Consider the following 17,078-nt stretch of genomic DNA (forward strand, 5'->3'; position numbering starts at 1 on the left):
CATCTTTCAGAGAGGTTTTCTCTCTAAGTCATTTACAAATATTGACAAATAGTTTACAAAGTTCCTGAAAGAGTACTTCAGACTCTGACTGAAAGTAATTATGTTCCAGCAACAGGAATTAAATACTTTAATGATTTGAACTCCCATCAATTCAGATAAGGCAAACATAAGCTTGCAGTATTAAAATCCAGGTTGATGGCAAAGATCCATATTTCTGGACCAATTATTTTCACATTCCTTATGCTGTGAACACCCTGCTGAAAAAAAATCCAAGCGATTTGTATGGGAATATGCATCTAGTTTTTGTTGGTTTGTTTATAGAATTAGTAGTACAAAGGTAAAAAGTAAATTTTGATACCTCACTGTAATTTGATCAGTACCCTCTAAACATTATTTTGGTTATGTGATTGTGAAAGGGCCTGTGACTCATCTTCATTTGAAAAGGCGATACCATGGGTTTGAAGCAGGATATCTGATACCTGAGAAAGCTGATCATTCACAGGATCTTGTCTATCCTTTCCTCTGTAACCAAGAAATAACAGAGGTCCACTGGTGTTCCAGATGCTCCTTTAAATGCAATGAATAACCACCCAAATAAGCAGCCCTGAGGCATTCTGGACTTTGTGAGGAAATAAAAGAAGTCTTAGAAATCTCAAGCGTTTACTGAGACTGAAGCTAAAATAAGACAGCGTGGGAAGAAGTGAGGGGCTATGTTAGTAACTAGTACTATGTGCTGGATGTACTGACACAACTTTCTTCAGCCACTGTTACCTCACTTTTCACTGCTGCTCCTGAGCTTTCATTTTCCCGCTTACAGATTTTTAAGCTGTAAAGCATTCCTTGGAGCACAGGAGCTATTCAGAAATGTTTCAATATAATATTTTCCAGTTGTAAAATGTTGATTTGTTCAATACAAAGTATTTTATGGAAACTTTTTTATTTTGATGAGGACAATTCTTAGGTCTAGTATGGAACTTCTGGTCAAAACCACAGACATTAAAATAATTAGTAGTTTAGGGAGAGATTCACCTCACCTAACTTCTGCTGTCTCAAAGTCAGGCATTTATTCTTAGTTAGCCATCTAGCTTTCCTCTGTAGTCAGTAATTCAGACTAGATGCCCTGTTTTTATATAGCTAAAATTGTATAAGATGAATCATACTTTGAGAGACCAGGAAACTCACCAGAGGTATATGACTCATGTGTCCAGCCTACCTGATGCAAGCAAGCATTAAAATCTGGGTCTTCACATCCCAGGGGATCCCTCTAAGCACCAGAGAGGAGTGTCAGTTCTACCCTGAGTGCCAAAAATCGCTCCATTTTGTTCACCTAAGTAACTATTCATTGGGTAATACCAGGAACCAAGTATAAAAGGGACTGAAGCTTAATCCCAAGTTTTAGAATGAGCTGCTGTCTCAATTAGGATTTAATTTTTAATTTTAAATATTTTATTTTATCAACATTTCTATTTTATTTATGTATTTATTATTTTTATTCATGTATTTATTATTTTTTATTATTTTAATTTTACAATTAATTTTATTATTTAATTAATTTTATATTTTTTTATTTATTATTTAATTAATTTTATAATTTTATTTATTTACGTACAGTGGAATTTTCTCTGGTAGGGTTTGTTAAAAAGAAACCACTCTGCAATCATTTACCTTCAGCGGGAAGAAGTGGAACTCAGCTCAAATATGGGTCTCTTTTCCCATCTGGGGTTTTATCCAATTTATCCTTCTGAGCCCTTATTTAACCTCGGGATACTCGTTTGGTTCTCATTCCAAATGACACCACATGCTACCCCTCTAAGACAGCTTATTCTTATTAATCTTCTTTGCCCTTCTCCTTCTTTCTGTGGTACTTCCATCCACAGTCTTCCAGCAAATGTATTGTGCTATCTGCTATGATTAGCAGCAAATGGTGAAAACAGAACTGTCTTCATAAATCTGAGGGCCATTAGCACAATTATTCTTCTCAGTGATCTACCAGACCCCAGTTCATCTCCAAAGAATTTCTATTACACCTGCAGTTCAAATTAAACTTTCTTGTCCCATACAGCTCCATTAAAAGAAGACTTTCTCTGATACTTTCCATTCTTCTCCAGTTCTTGAATTGGAGATCATAAGACTCTTGTCTATGACTTCCTGAAAAAATGTCTACACTATAGTTCACCCCAGTATGACCCTAAAAACTTAGATTAAATAGTTGTTATGAGCAAGTCTTTAAAAACATCTTTAATCAATTCATTCTTTTGCTACTCCTTATATAAACCTATACCAAGCAAAAGGTGTTACTGAAGAACACTATAAACTCTCCTTTTCCTTGAGGGATTGAATCTGTATTCTTCACAAATCAAAGGACTCAGCTACACAATAATTATGTTCACAGTTGATCACTGTGCAGTTAGGTTACAGAGAGAAACATAATTCTTTAATTTACAGTATATTCTTCAACATTCTGTAGGTAAAAAAACTATTTCTGTAAACTGAAAAATGGAAACTGTCCTCAAACATGACTGAATTTAGTAGGAAGCTGCCAATTATGTAGTTTCTTTTTTCCATAAGTAGGTTTTGCTTGTGGAGAAATAAGAAACCATTGGTATTTGGTGAACAGCAGCCAAACTCTGCGGAATTGATTATGACCAAATGAATGTATTTCTTTATTTAATCCTACTGAAGCTATATTGAAGACTTTTCATTGTTTATTCAATGTACTGAAACACAAAAAATGTTCACTTCTGTCCAAAGTTTTAGTATTAATATCTCTTTAAGCAACTATAAAGTAGGATTTTCTGAATTATATATATATATAAATCATCCATGTCTAGTTCAGCATCCTACAAGTAGCATATAATTTATGTTCCAGAGGAAAGATGTTCAAGCCCCTTAATCTGCAAGCTTGGATATTCAAAGCTAATCCCTTGAATACAATTTCTGAACAGAAAACAAAAACGAAAACAAAAACCTGATTTTTACAGATGTTTTGATATAATTTAAAAAAGAGTTTGTAGTATACATGTAAAAAATAAAATAAAATTAAAAATGGAGTGTTTTGGCAGTACAGGAAACAAAAACAGAGAAGTCCCATCTTAGAAAATACAACTCCAGGATACTGTGCTATGGCTGAATTGTGAGGAAACACAGAAAATTTAGTTATCTAAAGAAGAGCAGTGATCACCTTAAAAGCTCTTTCATCTTTATTTTCAGTGTGAGCTATGGTCTAAGAATTTATCTTTAAATTAAAAGCTCACCAGCATGTCTGAAAAAGGAAGAAAGTTATAAAAAGTTATAAAAGTTATAGAAAGTTATCTGCAGAAAGTTATATCTAAATATGATTTTTTTTTCCCTCTCCATTGTGCTGCTCAATTCCTTCAGGCCCACCTGGAACAGCTCCTAAGTCTCCATGAGGTGAACCATGGCAGTGGTTGAGGAGTTGAGGAAATACAAATACAATATTTTGAAGCAGCAATAAATTCTAAAATGTGACTATTTGCAAAAGCATGTAACTTCCCATTTAAATGGACCATTAATTTTGTGTTTTTTTAAAATTTAAGCTTAAAGCCTCAGTGAACTCATTAGATTAGAGCTGTATGAATTAATTGCAAAGAAATACTACTGTTAGCATTAGAAATTAGTGGAACATCACATACCAATTAGCTAATTTTAGAGATCTGTGGACATGAAATTCTAAATCTTACAACCACTAAAAACTGCAGTAAAATATGAAGAATTGTTGAAAGAGACAAAGTTATTCTATATATCTGAGCACTAGTGTATGAGATAGAAACAAATAGAAAGAATAAGATATGCAGCACAAAGAAGAAAATGAATGAAATGGCAATACGGTTAAATGTTCTTATAGCTACTTGCAAAATTAAAACAAAACTTAATTTCTTGTGACAAATGGAAAAGCAAAAAAAAAATTAATCTAAAAAAATAACTACAACTTTGAGAGTAGATTTATGATTCTGCGCATACTTATTAAATTCTGATACTTTATTAAAAATTCTTCATGAGAATCAATGGAAGTCCACACTACCATACTTCTTTTAACAAATACGGATTTAGGGAAGATCCTGGAGAAACTTTATATATTCTTCATTAAATCTGAAAATTTCATAGCTCTGCTAAATCTAAATTAAAAAATAGAGAGATAAGTAAATAAAGGCAAAGCTGCATCAACAGGATTTTTTATACACCATTTGGTGTATAACAATTATTTTATATGAATATATTAGATTTATTGGATTATTACCACTAATCCACTAATTGGATTATTGAATTATTACCACTCATGGTGGTATTTACTGGATTATTACCACTCATGATGAAAGAAGGTATTGAAACATTTTCAAGGCATAGAAGAAGTGTTTTTGCAGAGGAAGACTACTGTGAACTGACTGGCATGAAAACTCATTTCTGTGTCTTTTTCCTAAGACTCAGTACCTGACAGGGTATTAGATCTTGTCAAAGAACAAGTCCCAGAAGCCCTGTTCTCATCCTTCACCTTCCAAGAATCATGGTGGAGCTGCAGAACTTTAGAGTATTATGGAAAAGTCACACTGGCTGAAACCAAAATTTTGGATCCAGACTGCCAAACACACTCATAATGCTGTCTTTTTAGGGTTGCTTATGTAACTATCTTTTGCTAAAACCTACGCACAAAATGAAAATGTACATGTAAAAAAATTAAGTGCCATCTAATGAAATATCTTATCACCTTTTTGAGCAGAAAGAGCAAGAAAGATAAATATTTTGCATGACTTAATTCCTTCTAGAAGATTTCCAGATACTACCTGATTCAAATGGTAAGCTGAGAAGCAAATAAAATTGTTCTGAACTGTAACTAAATGCCATAGTCAGATACAGTCCATTCTCCTGGAATAAATAAGATCTATTTATGTATTAAACAAAGACAAGTAATTGGCAAGCTTGCATAAACATATCTTGTACTTACAGTGCCAGGCCGCGGGTATGGTATTCTGCCCTGATATGGAATCAGCTGGTGGTTTGGTCCCTCCTTGTGTGCAAATGGCCCGTTGAACACAGTCTGGATGTCAGATAAATGATACACACACACAGCTGAGCCTTTAAATATTGAGCTAGAAGACAGAAGGAAAAAGTTAGTATCTTAAGCTACCATCTTTTCTATATATTTTCCATGGTTTTGCATGTCCCAGTGATGAAAGATACCTCTACAATTTACTATAGTTTAATACTTATATAGTGTGTATTTACTGATATTTTAAATCAACTAATCTAGTTTCCCAAAATACACCATTACATGTTAAGCCGGAGAAACTTGTTGAACAGTGAACTGAAAAAAAGAGGGAAGGAGGTACAAACCCAGCAGTGGTATAGGAAAATTTCCAAATGTTGAGTATAAAAAATATATATATAACCTGGTCCCAGTGAGATTGGTGGCAAAAATAATGCTGACTTAAGTGAGACAAAAGTTTTATAAATGTTGTGCTGCCAAGCTCAGCACAGGTTTCCAGAACTCCCTACCAACATATAAACTACAAAACTTCCATGAGTCTCTTAAAATCTATGGCTAAAATGTTAATCAAAACATCCAGCATGTTTTGATTTTTTTTTTATTTACTATTGGTTAAAATACTACAATAAGTTGCCAACTTTTCTAAGCAAAATGAGGGTAGGTTGTGGCTGTAAGAGAATTTCTCCTATAGAGGCTTTAAAATGTCCCATAAAACTAGTTTTAGAGAACTCCTTCAAAAGACTCAAAGTTTGATGTGTCTGAAGACACAAGTTTGAAGAGAAACAGAGGTCTCTTCTGTTTTTTTCTACTACTCTGGGTCCATCTGGGTCTCACATATCTCCTCTAACAGTGCAAGCCCTGAATGGCCTGTATCAGCCAGTGACATTGGAAGGCACTAGAGGAATAACTCGCAGTGTGATGCTACGTCTGACTGTCATTATTTTATTTATTTATTTTTTTTTTAAGGTTTTGGATATTTATCCTAACAAACTTGAAACTCCAGACAGTCTAAAATACACCCAATGTCAATTATAGGATGAAGATAATCCAAGTAACTCTCTGCTTTTAATTGACCAGGACAAATCACTCTAGAAGAAAACTAAAAAAAAAAAATAAGTTCAAATCTGCAGTTATGAGACATAGTGTCTAAACAAACAAAGTGCTGTAGATTAGCCAGCAATCCACATTGCCCTCAGCTACATATGTATTAGCAAGAGGAACCTTTTAGATAGATTATGATATTTGTGGAAATTTTAGTAGGAATTAATAGGTTTGTAAAAAAAAAATGTACTTAATCTGTCCAGATGTTTTATGGTAGATTTACAGCAGATTATGTCACCAAAATAATTTGCCTCAATATTGCTTGGTTTCCCTCAGTATGGTTTAGATAAAAGTACTAATAGTTATTATTTGGTGGGATGTTTCTCTCTTGCCACTGTTACAAGTTGGAAGTGTACAAAGGTGAAGATAAAGGAAAGTCCAAGGTATAAAAATCATTATCATCACTCTTTTTAACTATGTAACACATTCAACCAAACGAAAAGAAAGAAACCATAAACTACTGGTTCATAAAAACAGAAATGCACAAGTGCAAGAGCTTCAGTAGAGTAAAAACAACTTAAGAGCCGGGAATAAGTGAACTTTTCTTTTTGTTGTCACCCTATATGGTCTTGCAACTCCAAACCTCAGTTCCACTGCAGGAATACCAGAAGAATTAGGTATAAGTGTTTCCAACTCAGGCATGTTGCATCCACAGCCTAATCATAAGTGTGGTTTTACTGCTAAACATAACCTCAGCATTTTTTCTTTTTGTGCAGTAAGAATCATAAAATGTAGATTGTACCAGATGTTTACAAGTTATGGAATTCTGTTTTCCCAACTTAGCATTATAAAATCATATTTTCCTGGCCAGTTCACACATTTGAAAATGCAGATCTTTGGATCCACATGAGAAATAACATAAAATAACATAAAATAACATAAAATAAAATAAAATAAAATAAAATAAAATAAAATAAAATAAAATAAAATAAAATAAAATAAAATAAAATAAAATAAAATAAAATAAGATAAAATAAAATAACATTTTTTTTTAATGCAAGGGTTATTTTATTGGAAATTGCCTTTAGAGAATTAATGGGAATAACTTAAAAATCATGTTAATTCAATCAAGCAAATGAAATAAAATGAAGAAGATTAAACAGACATTTCTCCCCTCACTCCCCCTCACCCCTTTTTGAACTTACATAATAACAGCTAAAATTACAGGATAGCATATCAGAAATTAATAGGCAGTAACTATTTCTACTCTGTATGCTACCTGTATTTGTTGAAAGAGAGAAAAGGGGAAAACAAAGTAGAAATGGCAATATTAGGTACATCTGTAGGTACATCTGTAGGTCTGTCTTTGTTGGGGGTTTCAGCATAGTAAGCTATAACTGGTACTTCAAGTGCTTTGGGAGTTCACTGAGTGCTTTCTAAACCAGGCAGTACGTGAACACTACTGACTAATAATGGTAGCTTGAGGCTGTGAGGATGTCATCAAACATCATATAGGCTTGCCTTCTCACAGCTCATTGAAATCAACACTGGTTATTTGCCATCTGTGCGATCATCCACCAGCTGAGAAACTGGAAATGATTTATATGCATTCCTGTAAGAATTCCAGGTTTGATCCTTCAGGGTGCTGGTTGTCCTACAGGAGGTGTTAAGCAGTCTTAACACCACACAAGCCACTGCTTTGAAGTTCTTTAGATTTCTGCTGCTGATCAGCAACAAGTGGCTCTCCACAGAAAAGTTTTGCCTGTGCCGACTGCCAGTATGTTTGGGAGCAGCTTGGTTCAAGCAGCACACGATGTCTATTATTGGTATCCTAATAAGGATACCAAAGATACCAATAGTAATGCTATTAACTGAGACTGTTCCTTCTGCATACAAATGCTGGTCACAGGACACATCCATCATTGCACAGGACAGCTTTGACCACAAAACATCACTTCTGGTCTTCCTACAGAAAATTGGGAATTTCAGAAAAGTAATTTTTTCAATTTCCCCATTACCTTGATGTTGTAAAAATTCCATACACAAGCGTTGTTCTGGGATTATCTGTCTCCAAAAGAAACACATCCTCTGTAAAAATAAATAAATAAATAAATAAATAAATAAACAAAAAATTGCATTTGAACATTCAGAAACAGAATGAGAAATTAACTCCACACCATCTAGCCTTATGAAGACAGAAGGCAAAGATTTTCAAATATCCATTTCACCATCCATGTCTCACATTTCTCTCAGCTGGATCTCATTTCAGCAGGTTGTTTAGTAGTAGTCAAATATTTAAGTGGCAGTAGGTCAAAGACAAAGAGTTCACTTAGATATAAGCCAAAGCAGAGTAATGAGGAGTTTTTTTTTTTTGTTTTTTTTTTTACATGCCGTACACACTCTAGATGCCCTCCCATTAGCTCATTTTCAACATGATAGGAATGACATACAGTTCTGCAGTAAAGACAATGAGAGATGCAAGCCTTCATTGTGTAGGGATTTATTAACTGCACTATGGAAACAGTACCTACTTGCTGAATTGAATTTGCTCAACTTTACCTCTGATCTGATCACTTTTCTTACATTTAAATGAAAAATGCTTTAGTCTCTGACAGTTTCTTCTTATAAATGCTCTAAACTAACTGACTATAATCAAGTCACTTCTTAAACTTATGTTACATCTCACAAAAAATGAGCTTTTAAAAAGAAAATACATTCTTTAGCTTGCCATTTAGCTTGTCTCCTTCATTACCGTCTGAAATTTTTAAACATTCTTTCAAATATATCAAAAGGAAGACTTCACCATGCAGGACTGGCAATGTTATACTCTTCTGCATTATACATGAAAACAGAAGAATGCATTTCATTGCTCCCAGAGTTTTCTGAATTTCCAGCTGTGGTTGTATTCTTCCTCTCTGCCACAGGATTGTGCTGGAAACTCACACTGAGGATGTTATCTTGTATTCTGTATGATCCTGCATTTTGTCATGCAAAAAAAATAAGAACAGTTCTCCTGCTGCTTTGTTGTAGAGGATTAAGCTAATAAATTACACCTCTGAAAGTTTAGTGGTTAGATGTTAAGCACGGAGAAATTCTGAAAGCTACTCCTCAAAGCACCTTGCACAGTTATAGAAATTTAGGATCTGCTCCTAGGTATATCATGCTCCATTGTAACCTTGAACCAGGAAAGTACACCAAGCACTTGTAAAGATATCAAGCAATAAAGACTACGTACCCTGTTTCTTATTATGAAAATGAGGAATAATGCCAAAGGAGACAGATTACCATGGAAAGAAGATAAAAATCATATGCAACATGTGTGGAAGGAGGAGTGGGGGTTGGGGATGAAGAGAGATTAGCTATTTGTTTTATTTTTATACTAATACAGACAGCAAATCTCACAACACCTGAATTTAGAACTATGTCTTTGTGGATCACAGCTATAGACAACATCAAATTTGAAACTTTCCAATATTGTTGTTAGGCACCTAAGTATCAAAATATGCATCTATTAATTCCTCATTGAAAGGAAAGCTCTTGTAACTACTGTATAGATTATTCACTGAATATTTACAGTGTTTTACATGCTGAACTGAAAATCTAAGACCCTGAATTACATTTATTCATAATGTTACTGCTGGTGCCAGTAAAAGCACTTACAAGTATCATCTGGAACTATCAAATTTAGACCTCTGCCCAATGATCAAAAAAGAGAAGCAATTATGAAAAGGCAGTATGCTACACATATGAATAGTTTCAAAGAGATACACATTTTAAAATTTCTGTCATAATCCCAACTAGAAGCAAAATAATGATGAACTTCACTTACATGTTTGTTTCCAAATATTAATTCGTTTCTTATGGGATTCCTTTACAAAATCAAGATTGATTACCTTTATTTCAAAGATAATCATCATTACCCAGACAGTTTTAACAAGAATTTTTTCATTTCCCAGCATAAAATTGTCAGGGGAATTTTGCTGTGGGTTTCTGCATGGCCAACATTTCAATGTCAGTGACTTCAGAAAATCACAACATCATAGAATCACAAAAAGGCTGAGGTAGGTTGGACCCTCTGGAGTCCAACTAGTCCAACGGCCTTCTCATGCACATAGAGCAGGCTGCCCGGATGTCTTCTGATGATCTCTAAGGACGGAAACCCCACAACCTCTCTGGGTAACCTGTGCCAGTGCTCTGGCACCCACAGAGTAAAGTGCTTGCTTATGTTTAGATAGAACCTCTTGTGCCCATTGCTCCTGTCCTGACACTGGGCATCATGGAAAAGAGCCTGGCTATGTTTTCATTGCATCTTCCCTCCAAGTATTTTTACATATTGATGAGATCCCCTGTTAGCCTCTTCTTCTCCAGGTGAACACTGCTAACTCTCTCCTCACTAAGGAGCCATAGGAAGCCTATAATGTGTTCAATAATATGCACCAGGTGCAGGATTTAGAGGAAACCTTTTAGCAATTTTCTTGCTATACCTAATTCGTCAAAGTATGTTTCTGTTCCATCTTCATCCATTACAGAGCACACGAGTCTTGCTTTCAAGAAAGTTGTCCACTTGTTCACAAGACTACGCTGACCACCTGTATCATTCTGGAAAGGAATATAATTTTTAGAAAAACAAAATACAACACATCTAACATTTTGTTGTGTCTTCCCTCATTTTCCTCAAGTTAAACTGATCCCATCATCTAGACATTTTTACTGTTATATCTATTATAAATTATAGTTAAAACTAACCCTCACCCCCCCCCATCTAAACACTCAAAAAACAAGAGAGCATTTTCTGAGCAGATTTTCTGTGCTGGGCTAGAAAGCTTAGGATGGTCGGGCGGTAAATTTTGTGCAGAAGTCATGTATGCAGAAGTAAGATTGGAAAAGACTGTAAATGTCTGTATCATTTGCAGACACTTAGTGAGGAGAGACATCCATGTTACCTCTAAAAGATCCAATAGTCTTATGGAGGGATGTTTCTTCTAGTTCTGAGAGCAGTATAGCTCCATGTGATCTAATAAATTATGCTAACCCATGAGGTGGATGCTCTAAAATCAGAAATAATGCTACCTAGATTTGCACTGTTGCAAGTCCTGCTAACTTGGTCCAGAGCTAGCTTGGTTACAGCTCATTCAAGGATGTCTCCATCTCTCTCCAAAACACAGTGGAAATGATAATTGCTAAACCAGATTGTGCAGTGCAGAGGTGATAGTTCCTGCCTCATTCTGCTGGTGAACACCTTAGACAAGAGCAGCATCTTCTAAATGGCATAATACAATGTCACCCAAGACAAGTGATAAAAAGGTAATGTAGAAGCTAGCCAAATGTGATTTTGAAATGCTGTGCTTGTTTCTCTTCCTTGTTTCTTATTCCTATAGCTGGTAATCAGACTTTTTGGGTGATCTATAAGAGATCTTTTGCTGGGTTTCCTTTGGCACTATTTTACTAACACATGTGGCCTGTCTCATATGTGCTGATATATGAATATGATGGTATACAAGTATACAAGTATGACTGGCTCAGACTTGTTTTCATTGTCTTTGGGATTCTGCCACTGACTTCAGTGTAAGTCTAAACAGGCTGAGGCCTCTCAAAAATCATCTGGGCTTCATTACAACAGTAACAATAACAAATACAGTTATAATAGTGTGAAATGTCTTCTTGCAAAATACCCAAAAAGGCCTCTGGGCACCTTCACAAAAATATAGAAAATGGAGATTATAAAACATATCACATGCCTCATCAAACTGCCAGAGCTACATTAACTCAACCTTGACCACACCCTCGTGCCTATGCACAACATCACAAAGCATCAAATTTTAAAGAAGATCCAGATTAAAGACAGGGAATAAACAAACACAATTATCTTCCTGAACCTTTCCAAACAGAGGAATGAAAAGGCTAGTAGTAACTGTTCATTTATAATTTTTCTTTCATTAAAAAAATTAATTTCACCAAAGATATTAATAACTGTTTCAATAATTTTCCATACACAGTTGATTACAGATATGAAAAAGGAAATAGAGACAATGAAGAGTGCTGTGGTTGAAAATTAATTACGGCACATGAGTAGCCGTACCTCCTGTATTTAATTTTCTTATGCATATTGTTAAAGTTAGGCTCACACATATAATGAAAGAACTCAGAAAGGATGGACATTGTAAAAGTGAAAGCAATATCTGAAAGTTAAATCAACACATTTGAAAGCTCGGTTCCGGTATTTCCAACATGTTTCCAACATGAAAATTTTGTGTGTGTGTGTGTGTATGAAAGACTGCTGTTCTATAATTCAGTTTTTCTATGCAATGGGTGTATCTGATTGTTGACAAGGATAGAATGTTTAGAAATTCAACATTGGTAACCATTCTGAGCCAGTCAGAGGAATACACAAATTCCTGAATCTCTATTTTTGCCTATCATTCTGTATTTGACCAGTTATACATAACAAGTTCAGACCCTAGCTGCATGGCTGCATGTTTAATAGCATCACTTATGAATGTGGAAGCTAAAACAAGGAGTTACTTTAATATATCAGATGCTTTTCAATCATATTAATGAACCATAGTCATTTAACTTGTCATGTCTCACTAGCAGCTTGTCCCACAACATGATGATTAAAATAGTTCTTACTGGGCATATTCTTGCAATCATTGAGTGAATTTGCTTGGTGCTGCCACTGTTGTCTGTCAGTCTCTCTTTGAAGAAGAAGTAGATTTTGGCATCATTGGGGTCAGTACCATCTGGGATAACATGAGCATCCACAAAAATAGGCTCTGAAATGAAAGTGTACCAAAAAGATGAAACCAAAAGGTGTATCAGCATAAGCAGTATAAGTAGTTAATGATTTGACAGTTAATGAGTGTTTCAAGGAAACATTGTATATAGAGGTACTGCTGTGGTCGGTTAAGGGATATGCTCTAAACCTGTGTCTGTATGTTTCATATATCACTAGGTAAATTGTTTCAAGCCGGCAGCCTTAAGGTTCTGCTGCCTCAGATTTTATCCCACAGTGAATTTCTAAAAATGCAATTCAAATACAGAATCAGGAGTGTTAGTTTTCTACAGCAATTCAAAGACTGGGAGGCCAAAGAGGGAAGAATCAGTGTGTTATCACAGGTACTTCAGGAAAGACTCAATGAGGTAAAAAAAATAAAGCAAGCTAAATAATAATAATAATAATAATAATAATTAGGAGAGGAATAAATAAGGTACCTTAAAAATAAATAAATAATAGGAAAACAGCTCTTGTAACACTGAGATGGAGAGTAGGGTATGCAAATACTTTAACGGCATTTGAGCTCATATCAGAGGCTGGTAAACAGTCAAGAGTACATGAAACACTGCAAAAGAGAGCTAGTGAGAAAAAAAATAGAAATGTGTAATAGGAAGCATATGATTTCTGAAATATGTATATACTTAAGAATACAAAGCACACTAGTGCTTCTACCAGTATTCTGCTTTAAAATGTATATTATGACATGCATGGCTGTGCACTAGGTTATTGCAATGCTTTGTTTGTCAAACACTTCTATTGGCATTAGTACCTGCAGAACACTTGTTCTGGGGAATTTCCTATGTTAAAGTACAATGGAGAGTGAAGGGAGACCTCAGTGAAGTGAATGGAAAGTGAAGGGAGACCTCAGGGGACTTCCTAATCTAAGTCAGAGTCTTATGTATTTAGAAGTGAAGAAGGCAAATCCCTAGATCACAGATTTTCTGATAACTTGCTGTTTAAAGGTTTTCACACACTTTTCCTTGAAGATTTTGTTTATCCATAATGCAAAATAGAGCATCAGGTAGGGTGGCCCATGAGGTTGGTTCCTTCAGAGAGTCACCTAGAGTTGTGCATTGTCTATAGTATGTACTTGCACATATTTCTTCATGGTCCAACTTCATAAGTTTAATTCAGAGAAGAGCTCTTTAAAAAACAAACTCTTTATTTTTAAGTAAAACAAAGCAAAATCTCTGTGACATACATGAAAAGCCCTAGTAAAACAAAGGCCTCTTACCACTTAGCCACTTGGAGTTGTGTTGGTCTGTTCGCACTGCATTCCGCCTGGTGAGGCTCCGAAAAATGGCTGCATCCGTCCCCATGAAATCAATGTACATTCCTGAAAAAAGCTCTTCATCTGCAAAGAATTGAAATGGAGAGGAAGCATTGTTGTGGCTTTGGGAAAATATGCATTTACTAACCTATTTTTATTTTAACCTCATCAGCTTTTTATTTACGCAGGAGTCTACGCTCATAAGTATTAGGCCATGAGAGTGATGTTTCCCTTGATTTATGAAGAAACAATCTCAATGAGAGAGAATCATCAGATTTTGATCAAGGACTTTAGAGTACTGCATAATTAATGCCACAGATGAACCACATATGTGGTGAACCTTTCTTTGATAGAAAATTTAGTTACTAAATATTCATTGCTAAGGATCACTGGAAAATTAGGCTAATGTTATCAAAAAGCATCACATTCATGTTTTTAAATAAATACTTTAAAAAGCTTTGTTATGGGAGTAGACAAAATGACTGGGCTGGACTTATTGCTGGTGTAAACTGCAATTGTCTGTAGTTAGACTGCACATCGTCTACTGCAGTTAACGGATTGGTGTCAATACTGACCAACACTATTATCGAGGCTGCCATAGGCAGCCTCAAGCTGACTTCAGTATTGCAGAGACTAGACAATTGTATTATTGAAATTTATGCAGAGCAATATGGAGCAACCGTTGTCTCCTTTTATGTGCTCCGTTCTAAATATAGGGTCACTATGCATGAACAGAATTAGGCATGCAACTTCCTACATTAGCAGAGCTATGAACTTCTGCTCCCTGTGAATAGCAGAAAACTGTTCATCTGTCAGAATGCATATCTGTGTTTGTGTGTGTGTGCATAAATATATATATGTATAATTCTACTTATAATTACATATACTATCATTTTCTACTCTGTGAATAACCAAGTAATTTCCACTGACTAATGACAATGAAACCCCAGAGTAGAAAACAGTAGCTAAAATAAACTCTAGTCTCAGAGTGGGAGTGGTGGCTGAATATATTCCAGTACAGCTGGGTCCTCTGATTGATGTTTTTGTCTGAATTCTTGGACTACCCAGAGAGTGTGGTCAAACTGGCAAGAATCACAGGTTCAGAAGCACTTGAGCTATTTATATGCTTGTGTGTGTGTGTATGTGTGTGTATGTGCATCAGTATGGAAGAATATTGGCTCATGAGAGAATTAAAACTCTGGAGATTTCATTTTTATATTGCTGGCTAGAGCCATAACTGCTTCCCTGCAGAGCTGCCAACAGATATTGCAGCTACTCTTCTGATCTCCTCTTTCCCAGTGAAGACAGGAGTTATACACGTGGGATTTAAAAAATACATTTGCTGCATGTTTGTGAAGCATTTAGCTCCTGACCATATATTGACAGAATGATCGTAGAACTATAGTGGTTTATAGCTGATTTGTATATTGGCCTCATGGCCTCAAACCATCAACACTTTATTTTTATTACAAAATAAATTGTCTGAAGGAGATTGGGCTTATGCTACTCACTAAATCCAGGCCTATGAATTTCCACATACACAGATTAATAATAGTACTACACAATGAAATTTTAATCCTATTACAAAGCAACACTATTAGTTATGTCTTAAGCATTCCTAGCATCTACTTGCTAATCACGTATCAGGTATCGGCCAGCTCCACTTCCTTTTGGTTGAATTCTTAAATTCCACACAGCACTAAGTCTGCACAGTAGTTCACACTACTTCTCTTTGTTATTGGGGGAATAACTGAATCGATGAGGTATGTCTGCTTTTATGAATGTAAGAACCTTGGAGTGGAGAGAGACTTGAATCACGCACATTAGTTTTGCCAGGCTTATTCAAAGCACTTTTTCCACCACTTTGATGCAGAAGTGTCTCTGTACAATGGCAAACTGTAGCAAGTTCAAATTTGTTGTTATAGTATCACTTTCCTCTGAAGGGTGAATCAGTTTTCCTGCTGTATTCTAGGGTCATACTTTGTGTTATGGCAGCAGGCTGGTAATACCCCAAATTGTAAAGAAATTGCAGCTATATTTAAAAATGGTTCTTTTGTTGTGGAAAATTTAACCAGTCTGCCAGTATTTTCTATCTTTTACAGCAAGGGGAAGGAATTCCTCCTTCAGAAGAACGCTCAGAGCCCAGTACACAGGCTCAGTTCCACATAATTCAAACTGTGACTTCCAAAATCTTCCATTTTTCCATCTTCCATGGACATTGAGGCAAAATTCATTAAAGCCTGAAGCTTAAGAAGTAACAGAACTTTGCAGTAACAGGGATTTCCGAGAGCAAGAATAAAACAGTCTATGGGACAGTTTTGAAAAAGAATGTGACCTTTGCAGAATAATTTAAACATTGCAGATGAATTATGTCATGAAAGATAACTCAAACCCTAGGGAAGGTCTCTTCGGTCACATAACTGAGAGATCAAGTAAGAAACTGTAAATTCTACTTGGATGAACAATTGTAAACAAGATCTATTGTAAACAAACAAACAAGCAAACCAAACCAAACTAAAACAAACAGAACCAAACCAAACCAAACCAACAACCAAAAAAACCCCAGCATTCTGTATATACAGTAATTCAGAAATTCAGAAACAATGTACTTTAATAAGCTTTCATAAAATACCGTAGGAATTTATATTTATTCTTTAATGACATTAAAAATTCACTTGACAATACCAAACCAGCAATAAATTGTAGCAGATTAATCCATCGCTGGCTTTGAACATATATTTTCTTTACACAGCAAGTGTCTGTAAACACTGAACAAAGATCACTGAGGATATAAAGATGTAAGTGCAGCCAAGGTTCAGGGAGGTACCTAAGGTACCTAGGTAGCACTTTTCTGTCTTTTAAAGGTTCTTAAGTTCATAGCTCAGTGAAGGAAATTATTTCTCTTTTGTATTAAATGTATTTGTAACAAGGAATAAAAAAAATCATCAATTTATACTTTGAACATGCTATGTAGGATAAACTATATGATA

The 17,078-nt window shown here is 35.2% G+C and overlaps 1 protein-coding gene across 2 annotated transcripts in view; it reads right to left on the reverse strand.

Annotated features, from left to right (window-relative positions):
- Window positions 1-17,078, reverse strand: part of SEMA3C (semaphorin 3C) — a 128,390-nt gene that overhangs the window by 25,703 nt on the left and 85,609 nt on the right. For both annotated transcript variants that reach the window (XM_084497498.1, XM_084497499.1), the window contains 5 exons: window positions 14,053-14,172; window positions 12,674-12,816; window positions 10,528-10,642; window positions 8,062-8,131; window positions 4,961-5,105 (listed from right to left, as the gene is read on the reverse strand). In XM_084497498.1, the coding sequence (XP_084353624.1) occupies window positions 4,961-5,105; window positions 8,062-8,131; window positions 10,528-10,642; window positions 12,674-12,816; window positions 14,053-14,172 (593 nt within the window). The remainder of the gene's footprint in view (window positions 1-4,960; window positions 5,106-8,061; window positions 8,132-10,527; window positions 10,643-12,673; window positions 12,817-14,052; window positions 14,173-17,078) is intronic.

The sequence above is a fragment of the Aythya ferina genome (assembly GCF_964211825.1).
Source record: "Aythya ferina genome assembly, chromosome: 1".
Classification (NCBI taxonomy): Eukaryota; Metazoa; Chordata; class Aves; order Anseriformes; family Anatidae; genus Aythya; species Aythya ferina.